At 40.0% G+C, this 27,617-nt stretch overlaps 1 protein-coding gene across 1 annotated transcript in view; it reads left to right on the top strand.

The window, feature by feature from the left end:
• Positions 1–18,142, top strand: part of LOC117513083 (formin-like protein 13) — a 125,044-nt gene extending 106,902 nt beyond the window's left edge. The window contains exons 13-17 of the mRNA XM_034173407.1: positions 7,108–7,237; positions 7,364–7,396; positions 7,990–8,087; positions 10,346–10,429; positions 17,699–18,142. Coding sequence (XP_034029298.1) covers positions 7,108–7,237; positions 7,364–7,396; positions 7,990–8,087; positions 10,346–10,429; positions 17,699–17,812 — 459 coding nt within the window. The 3' untranslated portion in view covers positions 17,813–18,142. The remainder of the gene's footprint in view (positions 1–7,107; positions 7,238–7,363; positions 7,397–7,989; positions 8,088–10,345; positions 10,430–17,698) is intronic.
• Positions 18,143–27,617: the final 9,475 nt, after the last annotated feature.

The raw sequence follows: 27,617 nt of genomic DNA, 5'->3' as shown, positions 1-27,617 counted from the left end.
TCAGCCCCTCTGAGGCCGGCGCCGGCTCTAATTTGGTAAACAGTGTAACCTAGAAGAAGAGTGAGTCGTGTCGGGAGGAATACATGGATCACATTCACTTTTCACTTATGTGGCGCCATCAAACCACACAAGGCCCACATAACAGAGCTTTTCACCCAAACACTATGAACGTGGTTACCATCAGTCAGCTAAATTGTTTTCTTTTTATTAATTACAAATTTATAGAAAATTATATGACAATAACATTAATGTAATATTTTTCTGGTTGCAGATTCTCAAACTGTACATGCTGCTTGTCTCACTTTTATTTTTGTGCTTAATATAATTTTTGGTGATGTTTATTTGTTTGACAGATTCATTTATGTGAAGATGTCACCTTGTGGTCTAGAAAGTTATTATGACCATTTAACATAACTTGACATAACTTGAATTAAAATCCTTTGTTGTTTAAATATTCTAGTGTTTTTATCACCACTGTTTGACTCACAAATGACTAAACTTAATACCACCTGATTTTCCCCAAATTTTAAAATGTTGTCTGTCAGTTGGCACAAAGTAAAATAAGCTCTTTTTCATATGTTCAGCAGCAATAATCCTTTAGTTTTACACATGTCATTTACATGGAAATTGCTCATAAGGTTTGTGTGTGTGTGTTTAACATTGCAATATTGTTGCCTTGGCAAAAACAAACATGCTAATAGTTTCCCTTCTAGTTGTAAATACCATACTTGTTAATTTATGTCCATATTCATTAGTACTACTACAAATGTGTTAAATGAGGATTTAATAAGAATTTTGATGTGATTTTAAATTCATTTACTAACATAATGTACAGTTTGTACAGCCTCAAATCAGAAAGCATTCAGCCGGCATGGAAAATGCAAACTAAATGGTAAATGGACTGCATTTATATGGCACTTTTCCATCTGCATCAGACACTCAAAGCGCTTTACAATAATGCCTCACATTCACCCCAATGTGAGGGTGCTGCCATGCAGTTTACAAACAAAACACCACAGTGATACCTCTATTTTTACTTTGATTCCACTGCAGACCCTATGAACCCATGATATTTGTGTGAACATTTCATTTGTTAATATGCATCCATTTCTGCATTTAAAGCCTGAAGCACAATCTAATAAAGTTGGGGGGAAAAAAGTTTCTCCACTCACATTCACAGAAGCCTATAATTCTTTCAGAGCCGTCATGGTGTCTTGAAGGCTTCCTTCACTAGTGTCCTTCCACCATGGTCACTCACATTTTTGGGAACTGCCAACTAAACACAGATTTATCATACAGTACCAAACTGTTTGTATTTCTTAAAGACTGATGTCAGTGAATTCAAAGACATGTTTGATGACTTGGAAACATTCATGTATTCATCCCCTGACTTGTCTCAAGGAAACTGGCTGTAAAAAGGATGATTTAATCCTTTATATTTAGAATAAACTGCCCTCATCACAACTTTTTTGGAATGTGTTTCAAGCCTTAAATGCAGGAATAGATGTATATTAAAAAATTTAAATTCTGGGTCTTTTAGTGAAGTTTAGGGCTAGCGGCCGGCGATCACCTTAGTATTTCTTCTGTTTTTCTTATTGTCTAATGCTGACAAATTATACTGTATTTTTTGTCTTTCTGATGCCTGATTCTGTTTTTTTTTTCCTCTCTGTTTAAGGTGCAGCTCCATCCAGAGATGGCTGTGGTGTCTGTTTCTGAAACCCTCCTGTCAATCAATCAATCAATCAACTTTTTTTTTTATAGCGCCAAATCACAACAAACAGTTGCCCCAAGGCGCTCTATATTGTAAGGCAAGGCCATACAATAATTATGTAAAACCCCAACGGTCAAAACGACCCCCTGTGAGCAAGCACTTGGCTACAGTGGGAAGGAAAAACTCCCTTTTAACAGGAAGAAACCTCCAGCAGAACCAGGCTCAGGGAGGGGCAGTCTTCTGCTGAGACTGGTTGGGGCTGAGGGAAAGAACCAGGAAAAAGACATGCTGTGGAGGGGAGCAGAGATCGATCACTAATGATTAAATGCAGAGTGGTGCATACAGAGCAAAAAGAGAAAGAAACACTCAGTGCATCATGGGAACCCCCCCACAGTCTACATCTAAAGCAGCATAACCAAGGGATGGTCCAGGGTCACCTGATCCAGCCCTAACTATAAGCCTTAGCGAAAAGGAAAGTTTTAAGCCTAATCTTAAAAGTAGAGAGGGTGTCTGTCTCCCTGATCTGAATTGGGAGCTGGTTCCACAGGAGAGGAGCCTGAAAGCTGAAGGCTCTGCCTCCCATTCTACTCTTACAAACCCTAGGAACTACAAGTAAGCCTGCAGTCTGAGAGCGAAGCGCTCTAATGGGGTAATATGGTACTACGAGGTCCCTAAGATAAGATGGGACCTGATTATTCAAAACCTTATAAGTAAGAAGAAGAATTTTAAATTCTATTCTAGAACCAACAGGAAGCCAATGAAGAGAGGCCAACACGGGTGAGATATGCTCTCTCCTGCTAGTCCCCGTCAGTACTCTAGCTGCAGCATTCTGAACCAACTGAAGGCTTTTTAGGGAACTTTTAGGACAACCTGATAATAATGAATTACAATAGTCCAGCCTAGAGGAAATAAATGCATGAATTAGTTTTTCAGCATCACTCTGAGACAAGACCTTTCTGATTTTAGAGATATTGCGTAAATGCAAAAAGGCAGTCCTACATATTTGTTTAATATGCACTTTGAATGATGATTTGTGGGGCCAAGTACAACAACTTCAGTTTTATCTGAGTTTAAAAGCAGGAAATTAGAGGTCATCCATGTCTTTATGTCTGTAAGACAATCCTGCAGTTTAGCTAATTGGTGTGTGTCCTCTGGCTTCATGGATAGATAAAGCTGGGTATCATCTGCGTAACAATGAAAATTTAAGCAATACCGTCTAATAATACTGCCTAAGGGAAGCATGTATAAAGTGAATAAAATTGGTCCTAGCACAGAACCTTGTGGAACTCCATAATTAACTTTAGTCTGTGAAGAAGATTCCCCATTAACATGAACAAACTGTAATCTATTAGACAAATATGATTCAAACCACCGCAGCGCAGTGCCTTTAATACCTATGACATGCTCCAATCTCTGTAATAAAATTTTATGGTCAACAGTATCAAAAGCAGCACTGAGGTCCAACAGAACAAGCACAGAGATGAGTCCACTGTCCGAAGCCATAAGAAGATCATTTGTAACCTTCACTAATGCTGTTTCTGTACTATGATGAATTCTAAAACCTGACTGAAACTCTTCAAATAGACCATTCCTCTGCAGATGATCAGTTAGCTGTTTTACAACTACCCTCTCAAGAATCTTTGAGAGAAAAGGAAGGTTGGAGATTGGCCTATAATTAGCTAAGATAGCTGGGTCAAGTGATGGCTTTTTAAGTAATGGTTTAATTACTGCCACCTTAAAAGCCTGTGGTACATAACCAACTAACAAAGATAGATTGATCATATTTAAGATTGAAGCATTAAATAATGGTAGGACTTCCTTGAGCAGCCTGGTAGGAATGGGGTCTAATAAACATGTTGATGGTTTGGATGAAGTAACTAATGAAAATAACTCAGACAGAACAATCGGAGAGAAAGAGTCTAACCAAATACCGGCATCACTGAAAGCAGCCAAAGATAACGATACGTCTTTGGGATGGTTATGAGTAATTTTTTCTCTAATAGTCAAAATCTTGTTAGCAAAGAAAGTCATGAAGTCATTACTAGTTAAAGTTAATGGAATACTCAGCTCAATAGAGCTCTGACTCTTTGTCAGCCTGGCTACAGTGCTGAAAAGAAACCTGGGGTTGTTCTTATTTTCTTCAATTAGTGATGAGTAGAAAGATGTCCTAGCTTTACGGAGGGCTTTCTTATAGAGCAACAAACTCTTTTTCCAGGCTAAGTGAAGATCTTCTAAATTAGTGAGACGCCATTTCCTCTCCAACTTACGGGTTATCTGCTTTAAGCTACGAGTTTGTGAGTTATACCACGGAGTCAGACACTTCTGATTTAAAGCTCTCTTTTTCAGAGGAGCTACAGCATCCAAAGTTGTCTTCAACGAGGATGTAAAACTATTGACGAGATACTCTATCTCACTTACAGAGTTTAGGTAGCTACTCTGCTCTGTGTTGGTATATGACATTAGAGAACATAAAGAAGGAATCATATCCTTAAACCTAGTTACAGCGCTTTCTGAAAGACTTCTAGTGTAATGAAACTTATTCCCCACTGCTGGGTAGTCCATCAGAGTAAATGTAAATGTTATTAAGAAATGATCAGACAGAAGGGAGTTTTCAGGGAATACTGTTAAGTCTTCTATTTCCATACCATAAGTCAGAACAAGATCTAAGATATGATTAAAGTGGTGGGTGGACTCATTTACTTTTTGAGCAAAGCCAATAGAGTCTAATAATAGATTAAATGCAGTGTTGAGGCTGTCATTCTCAGCATCTGTGTGGATGTTAAAATTGCCCACTATAAGTATCTTATCTGAGCTAAGCACTAAGTCAGACAAAAGGTCTGAAAATTCACAGAGAAACTCACAGTAACGACCAGGTGGACGATAGATAATAACAAATAAAACTGGTTTTTGGGACTTCCAATTTGGAGGGAAAAGACTAAGAGACAAGCTTTCAAATGAATTAAAGCTCTGTCTGGGTTTTTGATTAATTAATAAGCTGGAATGGAAGATTGCTGCTAATCCTCCGCTCCGGCCCGTGCTACGAGCATTCTGACAGTTAGTGTGACTCGGGGGTGTTGACTCATTTAAACTAACATATTCATCCTGCTGTAACCAGGTTTCTGTTAGGCAGAATAAATCAATACGTTGATCAATTATTATATCATTTACCAACAGGGACTTAGAAGAGAGAGACCTAATGTTTAATAGACCACATTTAACTGTTTTAGTCTGTGGTGCAGTTGAAGGTGCTATATTATTTTTTCTTTTTGAATTTTATGCTTAAATAGATTTTTGCTGGTTATTGGTGGTCTGGGAGCAGGCACCATCTCTACGGGGATGGGGTAATGAGGGGATGGCAGGGGGAGAGAAGCTGCAGAGAGGTGTATAACACCACAGCTCTGCCTCCTGGTCCCAACGCTGGACAGTCACAGTTTGGAGGATCCAAGAAAATTGGCCAGATTTCTAGAAATGAGAGCTGCTCCATCCAAAGTGGGATGGATGCCGTCTCTCCTAACAAGACCAGGTTTTCCCCAGAAGCTTTGCCAATTATCAATGAAGCCCACCTCATTTTTTGGACACCACTCAGACAGCCAGCAATTCAAGGAGAACATGCGGCTAAACATGTCACTCCCGGTCCGATTGGGGAGGGGCCCAGAGAAAACTACAGAGTCCGACATTGTTTTTGCAAAGTTACACACCGATTTAATGTTAATTTTAGTGACCTCCGATTGGCGTAACCGAGTGTCATTACTGCCGACGTGAATTACAATCTTACCAAATTTACGCTTAGCCTTAGCCAGCAGTTTCAAATTTCCTTCGATGTCGCCTGCTCTGGCCCCCGGAAGACAATTGACTATGGTTGCTGGTGTCGCTAACTTCACATTTCTCAAAACAGAGTCGCCAATAACCAGAGTTTGATCCTCGGCGAGTGTATCGTCGAGTGGGGAAAAACGGTTAGAGATGTGAACGGGTTGACGGTGTACACGGGGCTTCTGTTTAGGGCTACGCTTCCTCCTCACAGTCACCCAGTCGGCCTGCTTTCCCGGCTGCTCGGGATCTGCCAGGGGGGAACTAACGGCGGCTAAGCTACCTTGGTCCGCACCGACTACAGGGGCCTGGCTAGCTGTAGAATTTTCCACGGTGCGGAGCCGAGTCTCCAATTCGCCCAGCCTGGCCTCCAAAGCTACGAATAAGCTGCACTTATTACAAGTACCGTTACTGCTAAAGGAGGCCGAGGAATAACTAAACATTTCACACCCAGAGCAGAAAAGTACGGGAGAGACAGGAGAAGCCGCCATGCTAAATCGGCTAAGAGCTAGTAGCTACGCAACCTAGCGGATTCCTAAAAACACACAAAGTGAATAATGTGTTAATAATTTAGAGGTGATTCAGCAGAAGGAGTGCCTTAATCAAGGCACCAAACAGGCCATGAAGCAGCACAGGTAACGCATGACAACAGCGAACGCACGACAACGGTGCTAAAATAAAATAAAAATCAACTAAACACGCTGTGGAGCAGCACAGATAACGCACGACAACAGTGCTAAAAAAAAAAAAAAATTGCTGTGCACCAACAGCAATTCTTGTATATTCGTCCGTGAATTGTTTCTGTAATTTGTGTTTGTATCATGGCTCAAGCAGAGGGTCACCCCTTTGAGTCTGGTCTGCTTGAGGTTTCTTACTTAGAGGAAGTTTTTCCTTACCACTGTTGCTCTGGGGGTTAGTAAGTTTAGACCTTACTTGTGTGAAGCACCTTGAGGCAACTCTGTTGTGATTTGGTGCTATATAAAGGAAAATAAATTGAAATCGAATTTAACAAAATGAAATGACATTAACCACAAAAAACCATGAAATGTCATGGGTTCACACTGTCTGCAGTGAAACAGAAGTACATGTAAAGAACACTGCTTATTTATTTACTTATTTAATTTTCATTTTCCATATCGTGTTGTGATTTGTGTTGTGATTGTGATTTGTATCGTGTTGTGATCGTTTGTTGTGATTTGGCGCTATATAAGAAAAAAGTTGATTGATTGATTGATTGATCGTCTCGGTTTTTCTGATTTAGGGTTGTTCAACTGGTTTTCCAACAGAATATTTGTAGAAAACCTATTTTACACATAAACTTTAAGATGGTTAGACTGAATACTGCTACTGAATATGTCCACAGAAATGTTTTATTGAAAAATATGTCAACACAATGTGTGTATTGACCGACTGTTGCTGGTGGCCTTGAGCTGTGTTTTGTGCACATACTGGCACCCTGGTGAACATAAACAGGTTGTTTTCTTTGTGGTGAAGTTCTACGTCCTTGTGGTGTGAAGCAGGGGACCTCAACTTTCTTAGCTTTTTTTTTTTCTTCTTCTTTTTCAAATTTGCATTCTGTCCATCCTCAGCTGGCTCAGTTCCGTGGGAGAGACAAGAAGTTCACCTTGCTGCATGCCCTTGTGGAGCAGATCATGTTGCAAGAACCGAGTCTGGCCTCGTTTACCCAAGAGTTGGCAGAATTTGAAACGGTCCCAGGAGGTATGAGTGATTCAAGATATGATTAAAGATGGGAAAACATCTCTGTGTGTGCGCGCGTGTGTGTGCGTGCGTTTTTAATGGGGCCAGTTAAATTTGAATGTTTTTTCTTCATGTTTTTTTGGATAGCATCCATCAAAGGACTGACCGCAGAAGTTGATGGTGAGAGTCTCACATTTTACTACAGTGTCTAATGATTGTGAGGATAGTAAGAACTTTCTGTAATTCTGTTTGTTCCAAGTATAACTACATATAGGTTTACGCAGGACACAGCAGCTGGTGTAAAGCTGAGATCTGCTCGAGTCGTGTGGGGAACTTTTCACTAGTCCTAGGGTCCGCTAGTTCTAGTCCTAGTATTAAGGAGAGAGCATGTTGAAGGTGTTTTTACATTTATGGTAGGCTATATGTTACACTAAAGTAGGTTAAGTAATGTTACAAAAGGGTGACAATTAAAAAAAACATTTAATTATGGAGAATTAATATTATTTGTTGAGTTTCAATTCAACAGATTTATAGACAACGGTAGAATTAAAGGTGATTCATGGTGTCTGTCAACAGAATCATGTTTTATTTTTGTAAATTGAACAAAACTGGATCTAGTTTATTAGCTATTTGAAAGTATTACATTTATTTGTGAATGTGACTTTAAAATCAGTTTGGGGTTGTCATACACGCCATCAAATACTATAAAGAGCTTAGGACCAGTGGACCTGCCCCAGTGGTGTCACGAGAGCTAACAAATGTGTTTGTTTCAGTGCTGAAGAATGAACTTCAGAAAGTTATTCAGTATCGAAAAATGTCAAAGAAGACAAATACTGGAGCTCATCATCCCAACTTTGCCAAAGACTTGAAGGTAAAGCAGAAAGACCTTTGTTTATTAAGCAACATCTGTCTCAGTTAGATTAAAATGCTACACAGTAGCACCTGGTTCCATTTCTTTTTATCACTTTCACTGTGGTTACAACTGAGCTGAAGTGATACCTAAAGGTGACGTGAGAACACTGCTGAGAAATAGTCACTATTGCTGAGTCACCATCATAGGAGATGGGAGACAAAACCTGAACAAACTGCAATACATAAAATATTGCAACACTGTCTGAACTGTAAAACAAAAACTAAACGGTTCACTAATCTGTGCGTCACGTTCTTTTATGTGCATGCAGCTTCATGTGGAGTCGCTATGACAGGTTCAGGGTGCTATAACGGACAGTGGAAAAGGATGAACCTGGTACCAAACACAAGTCATGTTGAGTTGAGCTGTTACTGTCTTCTATAAAAGTGGCATAAAGTGTGAAGTCTTAACCATGTGCTGCTACACCACATATATATTTATTGACACTGTAAATCAGTTTGTCAAAAGCCAAATCTTCGTCCACGTCATGACACCTGGTTAGGGATTGTAGGAGATTGCCTGTTGGGGTAACATATGTTGTGTGCCCCGTGGCCGCTATGGTCACCATGAAGGCCCAACAGGAACAGGAATTTACGTCTACTCATGAAAGTACTGATTCTGAATCTGTAGGTCTTTTGGTGGCTGTACGTTGGCTCAGTTAGAGGCCAAACTGTGCAGCAAAAAACACTTCAAGCACTTTTTTTTTAAAGGTCAGATGTTGATTCCATGTCAGATGTTTTTCCTTAACCCTCTGCCATGTCCAGATCAACTTTCTGTCACATTTCTAGAAATCAGTGACGAAAGGTCACAAAGACTTTGACGACTTCTTGAAACTGCAACTTTTAAGCTGTAGTTTCAATCTTCCCTTGAGATGATCAGTCACTTGCAGCCAATCCTAGAAGCCAGAGAAGGTCACATGGTCTTGCACCCTCAGTGTGTGTCTATGCTTACAGTGGTTGCAGTGTGTGTCAGTCTTAGATTCTCAGTGAAAGATTTTAGTGATGTGGACACAGGAGTTTTTGTCACTGAGGGATTTTATTCAGGCAATAAAGATTTCTTTGGAAATAGAAGCTATCCAGCAGACACTGGTGTGTGATTTTACTTCAAAATATGCTCTGTTGTAACCTACCAGCTTCCTGCCATGCAGCTCCCAGTGGGTGGTGCTGTTGTGCTGCACACATTTTACTTTTAGAAATTTATTATAACTTTATCTATAATCTTATATTACACTAGTTTTGTGACTCAAAGACTTTGGTAAACCCATTTCTAAAACCAAAACAGTTAATCCACATGAATGAATGTGTATTTTCACTCAATATTTGAAGAATTTTGAAAAACACATTTCATATTTAGAGGCATATTATGTATTTACCCAGTAAGTCCTACATAGGCCCTGAGACCCATTGGTGTTTATCTCTAGCAGATGAGTCTGTGTCTCTCCCTGGATGGGGGCCAGTTCAACAGGTTTCTTTTCTAACTGAGGCCACTATCCATTTACAGCTGTACGGACTGAGACCATGTAGATTATGCATCATGTCTAAGGACACAGACAGGTGGCGTGAGCAGGATTTGAACCCAGTCTATATATTGGCAGGCCAGTTCCTTATCCACCAGTACGTCCATGGACCTAAGAGGGTTCAGTTAAACTTGACGTACTAAAAGTGTCATAATTAAAAGGTTGTGCATGTTGCTGGTTGTGCTGTAGTAGCGCAGTGACTACAATTTACACATTTTCCTTCTTTTTTTTTTTTTGTCAATATCGACAAAGGTCGAATATATTTTCTGGGGTCACGGTTTTAAGCTGCATGTGGTTTTTGTCCATGCAAAAGTCATTTTTGCTGTATAATCATAGAAAATACTCACAATTTTGACAGCAAAAAATTTACAAAAGACATATTGTACAAAGGACATATTGTTAGGCTTGATTTAATTGTTTATTTTAGTTATTTTTTATTTCTTCATTTTTGACTTTCCACCTTTATTAAAGGCTTAGTAATGCTCCTTTCACCCTCCCAAAAACATCTTCATTTTAAAATATCACAGTGAAAGCCAAGATCACTGTTAAAAATGTGTATTTTTAGTCTGCTATAATAAAAACAAGATTTTTTTCTTTTTTGTATTTGAGCAAAAAAGAATGAACTATAAGAATGGCTATAAGAATGAACAAATGAACGAATGAATGAATGACCTCACCAGGTTTGCTTTCTTCCACACTGCAGATGGCGATTGACAGATACAACACAGATCTCTCGGCGCTGACAAAGACATGTGAGGAGATGAAGAAACTCTACTCTGCCACCCTGGTAATCCTTGAGTTATTATTTCAATATCTGTTCCGTACAGCCTCAGAGATGGATGGTCCTCAGTTCCAGTCATCTCGAGATGATGCTCTTCAATTATTTGTCATCTTATCTCCCCACCGTACACTGGGGCACTTCAGAGGAAGGAGTCCTCAAGGTTACTTCTTTAGGTGCCTGAGAGGATTTGATGTGTGATTCAGCCATTCCCAAACTGAAGAACTCTGCAGCCCACTTTGAAATCTGAAAATGATGTTAAACTGGACCAATTAATTTAATATAATTTTTTAAAACTTGTGATTAGATTTTAGCAACAATCAAATATTTTTAGGTAATTTTAAACTTTATCACGCAATTGAAAATCACTGCCTACCTGCAGTACTGTCACAGCCCACTAGGTGGATGTGATCCACATTTTGGGGATCATTGCAACACATCAGCTGCAGCTGTGAAATCAGTCAGATACACATAATCTTTTTGTCAGTTTCTGTATGATTAGTGAATAATTACAGCTTATATTTGATGTCACACTGATGAGATGAAATAATATTAAAAGGTGTAGTTTAATATACTGGAAAACATTTGTTTTTTTCTCATTTATGTGTGATTAACTGCTTTTAAATTATTTCAAACATGTTAAGGATGTATGGTTTTAAATGGTTCTACATTAATAACAAAACTTCTTAAACTGGCTGTAATCTAGTTCATTTACAGTTGACTAGGTATTAGTAACCATGGCATGAAGACAGTAAGGACTATGCAGTCTGATGCTTGAACCCAGTGATGTTGACCTTCACCCATAATGACTGATGTTTGGCTAAGCATGCCGGGGCAATTCTGGAATCCACCTACAACCCCAATTCCAGTGAAGTTGGGACGTTGTGTAAAATGTAAATAAAAACAGAATACAATGATTTTCAAATCCTCTGCAACCTATATTCAATTGAATACACCACAAAGACAAGATATTTAATGTTCAAACTGATAAACTTTATTGTTTTTGTGCAAATATTTGCTCATTTTGAAATGGATGCCTGCAACATGTTTCAAAAAAGCTGGGACAGTGGTATGTTTCCCACTGTGTTACATCACCTTTCCTTCTAACAACACTCAATAAGCGTTTGGGAACTGAGGACACTAATTGTTGAAGCTTTGTAGGTAAAATTTTAAGTGTAAAGTGAGTGTGAGAACATTAGAAAGTCCTTGTGTGATAGTCTGTGTAGTGAGTGTTTGAGAGTGTGAGGAAAGGAGACACAGGGATGATGGAGGCAGATGTGTATCCAACTCTTTACAAACTGGACAGAATCTAGCTTCATACGAACCATTTCAACACAGTTGCTTCATATTGATTCAGTGGTCCAAAAAGCTTCAGTTTTTTCATCAACAGCAAAAGCGTCCAAAGAGCACACAAGGTTAAACATTCACAAGAGGCAAATAAATGTTGTCAACAAGAAGACAATTACTGGAAACCACTAGAAGCAATGACATGAAGAAAGCAATGAAGTACAAACTTTCAAACAATGAACAGGAGGAACACAGGGGTATAAATACACACTGATGTGAATCACACAAATAGATGACAGGTGAGGGTAATTATAGATAGACAACAGCTGGGGAGAGACACAGAAAGAAAGTTAAGGAAACCAAGACCACTAAAATAAAACAGGAAGAACCAACTACAATAAATATACAAATACAGTTGTGATAAAATAAACACAGGAATGAAATACAATAAAACCAGAGTACAATAACTCAGGAACTAAACTGCAGAACATTTTAATAAATGCCAAAGACATACAAGGATAAAGACAGCACACAGACATGAAAACCCATAGGGAGCCCAGACAGTATCAACACTAGGAACAGTCACAAGAGGGTGGCAGAGGATAAGAACAGATACAGAAAGGAGTTGTGACAGATCAGTGTTCCGAGCATTTTTGTTTGTTTTTGTTGACACCATCATCAGTCTTCTCTGAAGTCCTCTTTTACATGCATAGCCAGATTTAGAGGCTTCTGTCCTACTGCACACATCTATAAAGTGGAACACTATCATGGTCAGATTAGTTTTATTGAGCTTGAGTCAGTTTTTGACATTTTAACAGCTCCTATGTCTTTTTTATGAAGTCAAAAAAATCAGTAGCAAAGTGGTGGCTATTTTTTTTTTCACTTTTCCCACAGTGCTGTGAGCACTCCGCGTCACAGAACGTCTGTTTACCATTCTCACTGTGTTTGAGTGCTGAGATAGGAGATTGAGCTGGCAGCTTTAGGCCTGGTGGAGAATTGTGTTTCTTGGCCAACAATTAGATTTTTGATCAAATGGAGAAGAGAAGGAGAAACTGAGCACAGTCACTGCACCAAAATCTAAATGGTCAAGATGCAAACAATACTCAGCTGAAGCCGATGTGACACGACCTGCATGAGCTTAAATGTTCAGGATCTTTTTCTAACCCTTTGTCTTCATCTACATTAGTGGTTCCCAACCTTTAACCCGTTTGGCCCAGATGTATACAGTGGGGCCAAAAAGTACTTAGTCAGTCCCTGATTGTGCAAGTTCTCCTACTTAGAAAGATGAGAGAGGTCTGTAATTTTCATCATAGGTACACTTCAACTATGAGAGACAAAATGAGAAAAAAAAAAATCCAGAAAATCACATTGTAGGATTTTTAAATAATTTATTTGTAAATTATGGTGGAAAATAAGTATTTGGCCAATAACAAAAGTTCAACTCAATACTTTGTAACATAATCTTTGTTGGCAATGACAGGGGTCAAACGTTTCCTGTAAGTCTTCACCAGTTTACACACACTGTAGCTGGTATTTTGGTCCATTCCTCCATGCAGATCTCCTCTAGAGCAGTGATGTTTTGGGCAACACGGACTTTCAACTCCCTCAACAAATTTTCTATGGGGTTGAGGTCTGGAGACTGGCTTGACCACTCCAGGACCTTGAAATGCTTTGTACGGAGGCACTCATTTGTTCCCCGAGCGGTGTGTTTGGGATCATTGTCATGCTGGAAGACCCAGCCATGTTGCATCTTCAATGCTCTCACCGATGGAAGGAGGTTTTGGCTTAAAATCTCACATGTCCACGTTCATTCTTCCCTTAACATGGATCAGTCATCCTGTCCCCTTTGCAGAAAAACAGTCCCAAAGCATGATGTTTCCACCCCCATGTTTCACAGTAGATATGGTGTTCTTGGAATGCAACTCAGTATTCTTCTTCCTCCAAACACAACGAGTTGAGTTTTTACCAACTTCAGATGGGCCTGGACACATACTGTCTTAAGCAGGGGGACACGCCTGGCAGTGCAGGATTTGAGTCCCTCTCTGTGTAGTGTGTAGTCTTTGTTACTTTGGTCCCAGCTCTCTGCAGGTCATTCATCAGGTCCCTCCGTGTAGTTCTGGGATTTTTGTTCACCGTTCTCATGATCATTTTGACCCCATGGGATGACATCTTGCGTGGAGCCCCAAATCGAGGTAGATTATCAATGGTCTTGTATGTCTTCCATTTTCTTACAATTGCTCCCACAGTTGATTTATTCACACCAACCTGCTTGACTATTGTACTAGATTCACTCTTCCCAAAACAAAACAAAACAATTTTGACAACATCAGAACAGGCAAAGCCTCACGTTCCCCCTATGGGGGTGTTGGAGCCCAGATTGGGAACCAGAAATCTACATGATCTGAGACTTTGGACAGTTATATTAAATGTAAATCTATGCTGCCTAAGTAGTCATGATGTTGCATGTGAATGATATATTAGAGCAGCTGTTAACAAATTAAATCAATTGAATTTTTAATTGAAAGTTTGAATATTTGACCTAATGTCAGATTTAATGCCTCTATCATAATGTCTCCATCAGAAAAAATTTGAATTAATCACTGAGCCACTGAGCTGAAAAGAATCACACTCCTGTGTTTCCTGCAGTCGTGAGATATTCGATGCACATTTAATTACGGCGTCTTAAAGTTCTGCTTTATTCCGAACTATCCGTATTTGTCAAATATGTGTTGGACTAGAATCCACTCATAGATCGCATGCCTTGTTCTCAGGTGAGTTTTTCCAACAACTAACTGACCAAGAACCAACTCACCTGCAGTATTCACAGACATCTGAGGAAATCTATCCCTTACTTTTTGAGACATCTTTTGCACAAACATAAGAAATCAGCAGTGGTCACATGATCCCCCATCAAATTTTTGGTGGATGTAATATTATGTCCTGACAACCAGCCAGAGGTCACATGTAAATCAATTGTAGTAATCTCTGCTGCCAAAAAAGGTCAGTCATTATCAGATCAGTTGTAAAAATAAACCTTGAACCAGATACACATCAAACTGGAATCTGGAAGGTGCACCCAGGTGGACTACATTCTGTATAGGAGATGCAAACAAAAATAAATTTGAGACTGTAAGGTGGTGGCAGGAGAGAGTGCAGCTAGACAGCATAGGATGGTGTTTTGTAGGCTGACTTTAGAGGTGAAGAGTGAAAGCTTGCCAAAAGATCACATGGTGGAAGCTGAAAGAGGAAGACTGATGGGTGAAATTCAATGAACAGGTGAGAGAGGCACTGGATGGAGGGGAAGCAATTTTGGAAAACTGGAAAAGTACTGCAGATGTGGTGGGGAGACAGCTAGGACAGTACTGGGTGTAAAGTGGACAGTGGAAGGAAGACAAGGAGACTTGGTGGTGGAACAAAAATGTCCAGGAAGACATACAGAGAAAGAGGTTGGTGAAAAAGAATTGGGATAGTTAGAGAGATGAAGAAAGTAGACAGGAGTACAAGGAGATGTGGTGTAAGGCGAAAAGAGAATTGGCAAAAGCGAAGGAAAAGTCATATTGCGAGCTGTACAAGAAGTTGAATAGTAAGGAAAGAGAAAAGGACTTGTACCGATTGGCCAGACAAAGGGACAGAGCTGGAAAGGATGTGCAGCAGGTTAGGGTGGTAAAAAATACAGATGTTAACGTACTAACAGTGTGTTGAGAAGGTGGAGGGAATATTTTGAGGAGCTGATGAATGAAGAAAATGAGAAAGAAAAGGCTGGATGATGTAGAGAGATTAAATCAGGAACTGCAAGGGATTAGTAAGGATGAAGTGAGTGCAGCTATGAAGAGTGGAAAGGCAGCTGGTCCAGATGATATTCTGGTGGAGGCATGAAATGTCTTTGAGAGATGGCAGTGGAGGTTTTAACGACTTGGAAAATCTTGGAAAGTGAGAGGATGCCTGAGGAGTGAAGACGAAGTGTGCTGATTCTTATTTTTTAGAACAAGGGTGATGTGCAGAGCTGCAGTAACTACAGAGGCATAAAGCTGATCAGCCACAGCATGAAGTTATGGGAAAGAGTAGTAGAAGCTAGGCTTAGAAAACAGGTGAAGATCTGTGAGCAGCAATATTGTTTCATGACGAGAACGAGCACTACAAATTCAATGCTTGCTCTGAGAATACTGATGGAGAAGTACAGAGAAGGCCAGAAAGAGTTACATTGTGTGTTTGAAAACTTAGAAAAAGCTTATGATAGGGTGCCAAGAGAAGAGCTGTGGTATTGTATGAGGAAGTCTGGAGTGGCAGAGAAGTATGTTAGGGTAGTGCAGGACATGTACAAGGATAATGTGACAGTGGTGAGATGTGCAGTCAGAATGACAGACTCATTCAAGGTGGAGGTGGGATTACACCAAGGATCAGCTCTGAGTCCTTCTATGTTTGCAATGATGATGGACAGGTTGACAGATGAGATCAGACAGGAGTCTCCATGGACTATGATGTTTGCAGATGACATTGTGATGTGTAGTGAGAGTAGAGAGCAAGTTGAGTCTAGTCTGGAGAGGTGGAGATATGCTTTGGAGAGAAGGGGAATGAAAGTTAGTAGAAGCAAGACTGAGTACATGTGTGTGAATGGGAGGGAGCCCAGTGGAATAGTGCAGGAGTGGGTGGAGAAAGGTGGCAGGAGTGATTTGTGACTGAAGAATATCAGCAAGAGTGAAGGAGAAAGTTTACAAGACAGTAGTGAGACCAGCTATGTTGGATGGTTTAGAGACGGTGGCACTAACAAAAAGACAGGAGGCAGAGCTGGAGGTGGCAGAGCTGAAGATGTTGAGATTCTCTTTGGGAGTGTCAAGAATGGACAAGATTAGGAATGAACATATCAGAGGGACAGCTCAGGTGGGACGGTTTGGAGACAAAGTCAGAGAGGCGAGATTGAGATGGTTTGGACATGTGCAGAGGAGGGACCCATGGTATATAGGGAGAAGGATGCTGAGGATGGAGCCACCAGGCAGGAGGAGAAGAGGGAGACCAAAGAGGAGGTTTATGGATGTGCTGAGGGAGGACATGCCGGTGGTTGGTGTGACATTGGAAGATACCGGTGACAGAATGGATGTGTTTAGAGGGGAAAAACTGAAGGTTTTTTCCCTGACCAGAAATTTAGTAATGTGCACGCAACTTTGCTCAACCAGCAATAAATAAATAAATAAAATCCAGAACCGACAGCCGATTAAAATGTGACTTTTTATCATGCGATGCTTTTGAATAAATGGCAACAATAAAACTCTGTTATACAGTGAAGGTGAACAATATCTCAAGAACCAGTTGACCATTTTAATTCATATTTAGTATAAGTGTGTACTTGTGTGATTCCCCCCCCCCAACACTTTGTCTTACTGATTTGTGGGGTCCGGGGGGGGGGCATATGTCATCTCTTGATGACTCTAGGTTGGAATAGAGATTCTTTGGTGTTTTGGTTATATTCAAACGTATTTTGAATGGTCATATTTGTGCCAAGGTGAACAGCTCTGCTGGTCTGAACTGATGCATGATTAAAAAAATGGAGAGAAGAAAGCAAACAAACAAACAAAATGAAAACAGAATACAAACAGCTGGTTTATATTGGTTTATATCATGCACAAAGCCACTTAGCAGACAGACTTTGTGACGTTATTGACCCACTGTTTTAAAGTTTGACTTTAGAATTAATAACATTTTTACATCCGTGACCTTTAAACACTCAAGGCTCCATATTAATGCGGTGGTACATGCCTAACTGTTTGCATAAGTGCACTCAAGAAATGGATTCCATGCCGAAGCAGTACATCAGTTAATTATATCGATCAGCCGTTGTTAAGAAGAATATGCGTGACACGGAGCACCAGTTCCACTAAATAAATTATAGTCACTCATAAAAGAATCTTAGTCAGCTCAAAGGTCTCAGAAAGTGTGTCTGTTGTCAGATGAAGCCTTTGATTTTCAAACCACTAATTCAGATTTTCTCTTTTCCAGGTTAAATTTGGAGAACCAGCAGATCAAGACTCTCGGGAGCTGTTTGGGCTCATCTGCCAGTTTGTTCTCGACTTCAAGAGGGCCCATGCAGAAATTATGACTTATCAGCACTGAACCTGCAGAATTTGACACTTACAAACCTAAGTGAACCATTCAAATGATAATACAGGGCAGAAGATGAGGAAATGAAATTAAACATTTTATGTATTTTAAAAAGAAGCAACGATTGTTTAGATTGATTGGTGGATTACTTCTCTATTTTAATTAAAACAATTTGTAGCAGACATGACATGAGCTCAGTGTGTACTGTCACCACACACTCAGTGGTCACTTCATTACGTACGCCTAGTAGCGAAATTCTAAATCACCTCACACGGGCGCACCAATATCAATCAATCAATCAATCAACTTTTTTTTTATATAGCGCCAAATCACAACAAACAGTTGCCCCAAGGCGCTCTATATTGTAAGGCAAGGCCATACAATAATTATGAAAAACCCCAACGGTCAAAACGACCCCCTGTGAGCAAGCACTTGGCTACAGTGGGAAGGAAAAACTCCCTTTTAACAGGAAGAAACCTCCAGCAGAACCAGGCTCAGGGAGGGGCAGTCTTCTGCTGAGACTGGTTGGGGCTGAGGGAAAGAACCAGGAAAAAGACATGCTGTGGAGGGGAGCAGAGATCGATCACTAATGATTAAATGCAGAGTGATGCATACGGAGCAAAAAAAGAAAGTAACAGTGCATCATGGGAACCCCCCAGCAGTCTACGTCTAAAGCAGCATAACCAAGGGATGGTCCAGGGTCACCTGATCCAGCCCTAACTATAAGCCTTAGCGAAAAGGAAAGTTTTAAGCCTAATCTTAAAGTAGAGAGGGTGTCTGTCTCCCTGATCTGAATTGGGAGCTGGTTCCACAGGAGAGGAGCCTGAAAGCTGAAGGCTCTGCCTCCCATTCTACTCTTACAAACCCTAGGAACTACAAGTAAGCCTGCAGTCTGAGAGCGAAGCGCTCTAATGGGGTAATATGGTACTACGAGGTCCCTAAGATAAGATGGGACCTGATTATTCAAAACCTTATAAGTAAGAAGAAGAATTTTAAATTCTATTGTAGAATTAACAGGAAGCCAATGAAGAGAGGCCAACACGGGTGAGATATGCTCTCTCCTGCTAGTCCCCGTCAGTACTCTAGCTGCAGCATTCTGAACCAGCTGAAGGCTTTTTAGGGAACTTTTAGGACAACCTGATAATAATGAATTACAATAGTCCAGCCTAGAGGAAATAAATGCATGAATTAGTTTTTCAGCATCACTCTGAGACAAGACCTTTCTGATTTTAGAGATATTGCGTAAATGCAAAAAGGCAGTCCTACATATTTGTTTAATATGCGCTTTGAATGACATATCCTGATCAAAAATGACTCCAAGATTTCTCACAGTATTACTAGAGATCAGGGAAATGCCATCCAGAGTAAAGATCTGGTTAGACACCATGCTTCTAAGATTTGTGGGGCCAAGTACAACAACTTCAGTTTTATCTGAGTTTAAAAGCAGGAAATTAGAGGTCATCCATGTCTTTATGTCTGTAAGACAATCCTGCAGTTTAGCTAATTGGTGTGTATCCTCTGGCTTCATGGATAGATAAAGCTGGGTATCATCTGCGTAACAATGAAAATTTAAGCAATACCGTCTAATAATACTGCCTAAGGGAAGCATGTATAAAGTGAATAAAATTGGTCCTAGCACAGAACCTTGTGGAACTCCATAATTATAATTATAATTTCCATAATACATATAACTCCATAATTTCATTAGTTACTTCATCCAAACCATCAACATGCTTATTAGACCCCATTCCTGCCAGGCTGCTCAAGGAAGTCCTACCATTATTTAATGCTTCAATCTTAAATATGATCAATCTATCTTTGTTAGTTGGCTATGTACCACAGGCCTTTAAGGTGGCAGTAATTAAACCATTACTTAAAAAGCCATCACTTGACCCAGCTATTTTAGCTAATTATAGGCCAATCTCCAACCTTCCTTTTCTCTCAAAGATTCTTGAGAGGGTAGTTGTAAAACAGCTAACTGATCACCTGCAGAGGAATGGTCTATTTGAAGAGTTTCAGTCAGGTTTTAGAATTCATCATAGTACAGAAACAGCATTAGTGAAGGTTACAAATGATCTTCTTATGGCTTCGGACAGTGGACTTATCTCTGTGCTTGTTCTGTTGGACCTCAGTGCTGCTTTTGATACTGTTGACCATAAAATTTTATTACAGAGATTAGAGCATGTCATAGGTATTAAAGGCATTGCGCTGCGGTGGTTTGAATAATATTTGTCTAATAGATTACAGTTTGTTCATGTAAATGGGGAATCTTCTTCACAGACTAAAGTTAATTATGGGTTCCACAAGGTTCTGTGCTAGGAACCTTCGCTCTCAGACTGCGGGCTTACTTGTAGTTCCTAGGGTTTGTAAGAGTAGAATGGGAGGCAGAGCCTTCAGCTTTCAGGCTCCTCTCCTGTGGAACCAGCTCCCAATTCAGATCAGGGAGACAGATACCCTCTCTACTTTTAAGATTAGGCTTAAAACTTTCCTTTTCGCTAAGGCTTATAGTTAGGGCTGGATCGGGTGACCCTGGACCATCCCTTGGTTATGTTGCTTTAGACGTAGACTGTGGGGGGGTTCCCATGATGCACTGTTTCTTTCTCTTTTTGCTCCGTATGCATCACTCTGCATTTAATCATTAGTGATCGATCTCTTTTTCCTGGTTCTTTCCCTCAGCCCCAACCAGTCTCAGCAGAAGACTGCCCCTCCCTGAGCCTGGTTCTGCTGGAGGTTTCTTCCTGTTAAAAGGGAGTTTTTCCTTCCCACTGTGGCCAAGTGCTTGCTCATAGGGGGTCGTTTTGACCGTTGGGGTTTTTCATAATTATTGTATGGCCTTGCCTTGCAATGTGGAGCGCCTTGGGGCAACTGTTTGTTGTGATTTGGCGCTATATAAGAAAAAAGTTGATTGATTGATTGATTGATTAACTTTAGTCTGTGAAGAAGATTCCCCATTTACATGAACAAACTGTAATCTATTAGACAAATATGATTCAAACCACCGCAGCGCAGTGCCTTTAATACCTATGACATGCTCTAATCTCTGTAATAAAATTTTATGGTCAACAGTATCAAAAGCAGCACTGAGGTCTAACAGAACAAGCACAGAGATAAGTCCACTGTCCGAAGCCATAAGAAGATCATTTGTAACCTTCACTAATGCTGTTTCTGTACTATGATGAATTCTAAAACCTGACTGAAACTCTTCAAATAGACCATTCCTCTGCAGGTGATCAGTTAGCTGTTTTACAACTACCCTCTCAAGAATCTTTGAGAGAAAAGGAAGGTTGGAGATTGGCCTATAATTAGCTAAGATAGCTGGGTCAAGTGATGGCTTTTTAAGTAATGGTTTAATTACTGCCACCTTAAAAGCCTGTGGTACATAGCCAACTAACAAAGATAGATTGATCATATTTAAGATTGAAGCATTAAATAATGGTAGGACTTCCTTGAGCAGCCTGGCAGGAATGGGGTCTAATAAACATGTTGATGGTTTGGATGAAGTAACTAATGAAAATAACTCAGACAGAACAATCGGAGAGAAAGAGTCTAACCAAATACCGGCATCACTGAAAGCAGCCAAAGATAACGATACATCTTTGGGATGGTTATGAGTAATTTTTTCTCTAATAGTCAAAATTGTGTTAGCAAAGAAAGTCATGAAGTAATTACTAGTCAAAGTTAATGGAATACTCAGCTCAATAGAGCTCTGACTCTTTGTCAGCCTGGCTACAGTGCTGAAAAGAAACCTGGGGTTGTTCTTATTTTCTTCAATTAGTGATGAGTAGAAAGATGTCCTAGCTTTACGGAGGGCTTTTTTATAGAGCAACAAACTCTTTTTCCAGGCTAAGTGAAGATCTTCTAAATTAGTGAGATGCCATTTCCTCTCCAACTTACGGGTTATCTGCTTTAAGCTACGAGTTTGTGAGTTATACCACGGAGTCAGACACTTCTGATTTAAAGCTCTCTTTTTCAGAGGAGCTACAGCATCCAAAGTTGTCTTCAATGAGGATGTAAAACTATTGACGAGATACTCTATCTCACTTACAGAGTTTAGGTAGCTACTCTGCACTGTGTTGGTATATGGCATTAGAGAACATAAAGAAGGAATCATATCCTTAAACCTAGTTACAGCGCTTTCTGAAAGACTTCTAGTGTAATGAAACTTATTCCCCACTGCTGGGTAGTCCATCAGGGTAAATGTAAATGTTATTAAAAAATGATCAGACAGAAGGGAGTTTTCAGGGAATACTGTTAAGTCTTCTATTTCCGTACCATAAGTCAGAACAAGATCTAAGATATGATTAAAGTGGTGGGTGGACTCATTTACTTTTGAGCAAAGCCAATAGAGTCTAATAATAGATTAAATGCAGTGTTGAGGCTGTCATTCTCAGCATCTGTGTGGATGTTAAAATCGCCCACTATAATTATCTTATCTGAGCTAAGCACTAAGTCAGACAAAAGGTCTGAAAATTCACAGAGAAACTCACAGTAACGACCAGGTGGACGATAGATAATAACAAATAAAACTGGTTTTTGGGACTTCCAATTTGGATGGACAAGACTAAGAGACAAGCTTTCAAATGAATTAAAGCTCTGTCTAGGTTTTTGATTAATAAGCTGGAATGGAAGATTGCTGCTAATCCTCCGCTCCGGCCCGTGCTACGAGCATTCTGACAGTTAGTGTGACTCGGGGGTGTTGACTCATTTAAACTAACATATTCATCCTGCTGTAACCAAGTTTCTGTAAGGCAGAATAAATCAATACGTTGATCAATTATTATATCATTTACCAACAGGGACTTAGAAGAGAGAGACCTAATGTTTAATAGACCACATTTAACTGTTTTAGTCTGTGGTGCAGTTGAAGGTGCTATATTATTTTTTCTTTTTGAATTTTTATGCTTAAATAGATTTTTGCTGGTTATTGGTGGTCTGGGAGCAGGCACCGTCTCTACGGGGATGGGGTAATGAGGGGATGGCAGGGGGAGAGAAGCTGCAGAGAGGTGTATAAGACCACAGCTCTGCCTCCTGGTCCCAACCCTGGATAGTCACAGTTTGGAGGATCCAAGAAAATTGGCCAGATTTCTAGAAATGAGAGCTGCTCCATCCAAAGTGGGATGGATGCCGTCTCTCCTAACAAGACCAGGTTTTCCCCAGAAGCTTTGCCAATTATCTATGAAGCCCACCTCATTTTTTGGACACCACTCAGACAGCCAGCAATTCAAGGAGAACATGCGGCTAAACATGTCACTCCCGGTCTGATTGGGGAGGGGCCCAGAGAAAACAACAGAGTCCGACATTGTTTTTGCAAAGTTACACACCGATTTAATGTTAATTTTAGTGACCTCCGATTGGCGTAACTGAGTGTCATTACTGCCGACGTGAACTACAATCTTACCAAATTTACGCTTAGCCTTAGCCAGCAATTTCAAATGTCCTTCGATGTTGCCTGCTCTGGCCCCCGGAAGACAATTGACTATGGTTGCTGGTGTCGCTAACTTCACATTTCTCAAAACAGAGTCGCCAATAACCAGAGTTTGAGCCTCGGCGAGTGTATCGTCGAGTGGGGAAAAACGGTTAGAGATGTGAACGGGTTGGCGGTGTACACGGGGCTTCTGTTTAGGGCTACGCTTCCTCCTCACAGTCACCCAGTCAGCCTGCTTTCCCGACTGCCCGGGATCTGCCAGGGGGGAACTAACGGCGGCTAAGCTACCTTGGTCCGCACCGACTACAGGGGCCTGGCTAGCTGTAGAATTTTCCACGGTGCGGAGCCGAGTCTCCACTTCGCCCAGCCTGGCCTCCAAAGCTACGAATAAGCTGCACTTATTACAAGTACCATTACTGCTAAAGGAGGCCGAGGAATAACTAAACATTTCACACCCAGAGCAGAAAAGTACGGGAGAGACAGGAGAAGCCGCCATGCTAAATCGGCTAAGAGCTAGTAGCTACGCAACCTAGCGGATTCCTAAAAACACACAAAGTGAATAATGTGTAAATAATTTAGAGGTGATTCAGCAGAAGGAGTGCCTTAATTAAGGCACCAGACAGGCCATGAAGCAGCACAAGTAATGCACGGCAACAGCGAACGCACGACAACGGTGCTAAAATAAAATAAAAATCGACTAAACACGCTGTGGAGCAGCACAGGTAATGCACGACAACAGTGCTAAAAAAAAATAAAAACGAAAGCGTTAGCAAGCTAGTTAGCTTGCCAACGCTGATGAAAGTTAGCTGATAAAAGTGCTCCGTTGCGATGTTTCGACCGTTAGAGGTCTTCCTTAGGCGTTGGAGCACAGTGAAAAAGTAAAAAAAAGTAAAAAAGTCTTGAAAAAGACTTTTAGTTCAAAGTCCAAAGCAGCAGGTAGCAGTCTCTGTGTAAACAGTCCCAACAGAGAGCCAAAATTCTGATGCAACGTCTGATGCAACCAATATAAATGTAAAGAATTACATGCCTTGCAATGGTGCACCAAAATAAACTGTAACGAATTACATTAATTTAATCATTTGGAATGAACGGCACCTCACATGGAGACACCAATTTAATGTAGTGAATAAGTAGTTAAGCCTTGCAATGTGTTATTGGCCTCACGTAGAGCACCAAAAATATGTAGTGAAAGTATTGTTAAACTCCCAAATTAAATTAAATTGGCCTAGACCTCATTAATGGGTCACCGAAATAATTAACAGTATTAGAGTTTAATAATTATTATTTAATTAGAATAATATCTAACCACCTCAGGGCACCACCAATTTAAAGCATAGGTACTTTAATTTAAACATTCATTAATTTATCAGTCTCAAATGAATCAATCAGTCTCAATTTAATTTATCAGTCTCAGGTGTGAAAGTCTGAATTCTACAATACGATTGACCAAGGGTTTCCTTCTGAACACAAAATAAACCACAGCAGAAATATTTACCTTTTATTTCCAAGTATACAAGAAATGAACAGTTTACTAGCATTTTTGTGGACAGTGATTAAATACGTTCATTTATGGACACAATTTGCTTACACATGAGACGCTGAAAGAAAGTAGAGAGGTAAAGTTTAAAGACTTTAAGTAAATAAATCTGATTAGAATTTAGTCATGAAATTTGAAGCCAATTATTTTTAAGAAAATTATTAAACAAATATATGAATATGTTTAAAAAGAAGCTACTTTGCATCCATTGACAACAAAACCCTTTTTCTGGAACCTTTACTGGGTCACTTAGCTGATCCGTTGAAGAGGTGGTTTGGATTACCTGTCTGTCTGTCGATGTGTTAGGCTCTTTGCAGTGTGAGCTCACTTGGGCCAGGGGTTAACTCAGTGGTCTCCCTGGTGATCCCAAAGGCTTCAGGCAGCTCGTTTTACCGACAGGATGGCTGCTTGCAGTCAGGTCTGCCATAATCAGCTTGTTGGACCCCAGAGGTGGAAGGCGTTTGTTGAAAATGGGTTCTGGTAGCTTTTAAAAAGTTTGTTGGAGCCAGATTAAAAATCTTTGTGAATTTAGAAAAAAGGTGCAAACTTTAATAGCAGCATTGTAAAATACAGAAAACGAAAGTCGCTTTTCTGTAATTTCGCTATTATTTTGAAAAGTTCAGATCAGAAGTTCTCTTAAAAATCTAAAGTCTTGACGAACTTTAAAAACTTGTTAAACGTTATCAAAGGATAATAACGAATAGAGCAATGAATGAAGCCACGTGGTAGCTTAGCTTATGCTAGCTTGGGGCCTTGTTGACCCCCCCCCCCCCTAAAAAATTAAGCGTTTAAGAACGTAAGAGAGAGAAGAAGAGGCAGAGCGAGAGATGCGAGAGAGAGAGAGAGAGCAGAAACTCTGTTCTAACTTTTTAAAGGGGACTTATGTCATTAAACTCCGCCCAATCAGGGTGTGTAACTGTACAGAAATCTTCATGTGCTCAGAAAGGCAGACAAAGAAATGATTCAATTGTTTAAACAGATTAACTATTTTGGCATGCTATTTGTTCTAAGACAATTTTGTGATGATTATAACGTTATTAAAGGCTTATACACATCCTTTGGATAAACACAATAGTCCACTGTTATCAAAACATGGATAAGTCAGAAACATCACATTTAACACACATCAGTTACAAGGAACACATGTCAATTAAATGGAATACATGCAAAGCATTTACTTGAAAAAGCAACACAGACAACATTAGAAGTTTTATATATGAATAAAAGAATACTGATGCAATTTTTTTATTTTAAGCAAATCTCTTGTTCTTCACTTAGACCTAAAGATAATAGCTGGTTGTCAAGGCTCAAAGTGTATGACCATGTCTTATCATGGGATAGATCCTCTTGCACTGTCTGGAGAGGTTCTGGCCTTGACGTGACGCCATAAAGGTGGTTTCTCTCAGCCTGGGGAAGTTCAGATTCTGATGTGAAGCATTTATAATGCCATGTAATTCACAGTGACCAAAATGTAACCGATAAGCAAAGGCTCCTTTGAAGAATTTTGAGTTACAGTTCTGTTGTGATGTAAAGCCACAGTGGAGGCCCTCTGGGGAGGTGTCCAAAGCTTATCTCCAGATGGGCCCAGGAATTTCTAGTTAGGAGTGAAAGGCTGTCTTTGTTCTTAGCTCAAAACCTCAGGTTTTTGTTGAGAAAGCATTAATGTATTTATTTAATTACGGCGAAGCGAGGCCATGTGCTACACCCTTGTACTGGGTTGAACCTTCTTGTGTCTTCAGAATGGCCTTAAGTAGCATTATTTCCACATGGCACTGGTTCCACAAAGTGCTGGAAACATTCTTTGGGGTTGTTGGCCCATATTAATGGGATAAAGACTTGGGTTACCAATATGTAGACTTGACTTCAATTCCCGGTCAAGCTGCCTATGTCCTTGGACAAGACCCTTCATCTACATTGTCCCAGTTCCCCCAGCTGAAAGTGGGTAGAGCCTTTGGCAGGTGAAGTAACCTACATCGGAGAGACACGTCCTCAAGAGGAGTCATAGGCTCTCATCCAGCCTAAAGGTGTCATTATAGGCCACAATCATATATATATATATATATATATATATATATATATAAAATGGAACTCATACATATTTTGGTGGATTCAGCAATAATCAGTGACAGTCGTATGCAAGCAGATATAAAATAGTGATTTATACAATTTTTGTCTATTTAAAAAAATTGGGCCTGATTTGGATGGAAATTGGGCTCAAAAATTGACAATGGGAGACCACCCTTACACAACTGAATGAGCATATTTTATTCTGTGTCTGCATCTTTTAAAGTGCAATGTAAAATAAATAATAATAATAATAGACTTCACAATCAAGTTGCTTATGCTTTGCTGCTAATACAGGACCCTGGTGATCACTGTTACCTGTTTGCGTTACTGGTGCCTTTATAGCAGCTTGAACCAGTCCTGCAATTTATCTCTCTCCTCTGCCATCAACAAGGTACTTTCATCCAGAGAACCTCCACCCACTGGATGCATCTTGATTTTTTTGACCATTCCTCCTGGATCAGCCTTTCTGAAACAGTGGTCCGCGGACAACTGGTGGTCGGTGAGGGACCGCTTGTGGTCTGTGAGCATATTGCTTAAGTGATGCTGACAGATCACAGTTGATCTGTGATCTGTATGAACTGATCCTCATGGTTAGGAATGCATGTGAACCAAAAATTAATTGCAAAGTTCATACAAGTGTGATTTCATGCAATGATGACTTGTTTTTAAAGTACGAGGTCTGTCCGTAAAGTATAGGTCCTTTTTATTTTTTTCAAAAACTATATGGATTTCATTCATATGTTTTTACGTCAGACATGCTTGAACCCTCGTGCGCATGCGTGAGTTTT

Source organism: Thalassophryne amazonica, chromosome 6 (genome assembly GCF_902500255.1).
Source record: "Thalassophryne amazonica chromosome 6, fThaAma1.1, whole genome shotgun sequence".
NCBI classification, from domain to species: domain Eukaryota; kingdom Metazoa; phylum Chordata; class Actinopteri; order Batrachoidiformes; family Batrachoididae; genus Thalassophryne; species Thalassophryne amazonica.
Note: the sequence above shows the minus strand (reverse complement) of the source record. Positions and strands in the feature narration are given on the sequence as shown.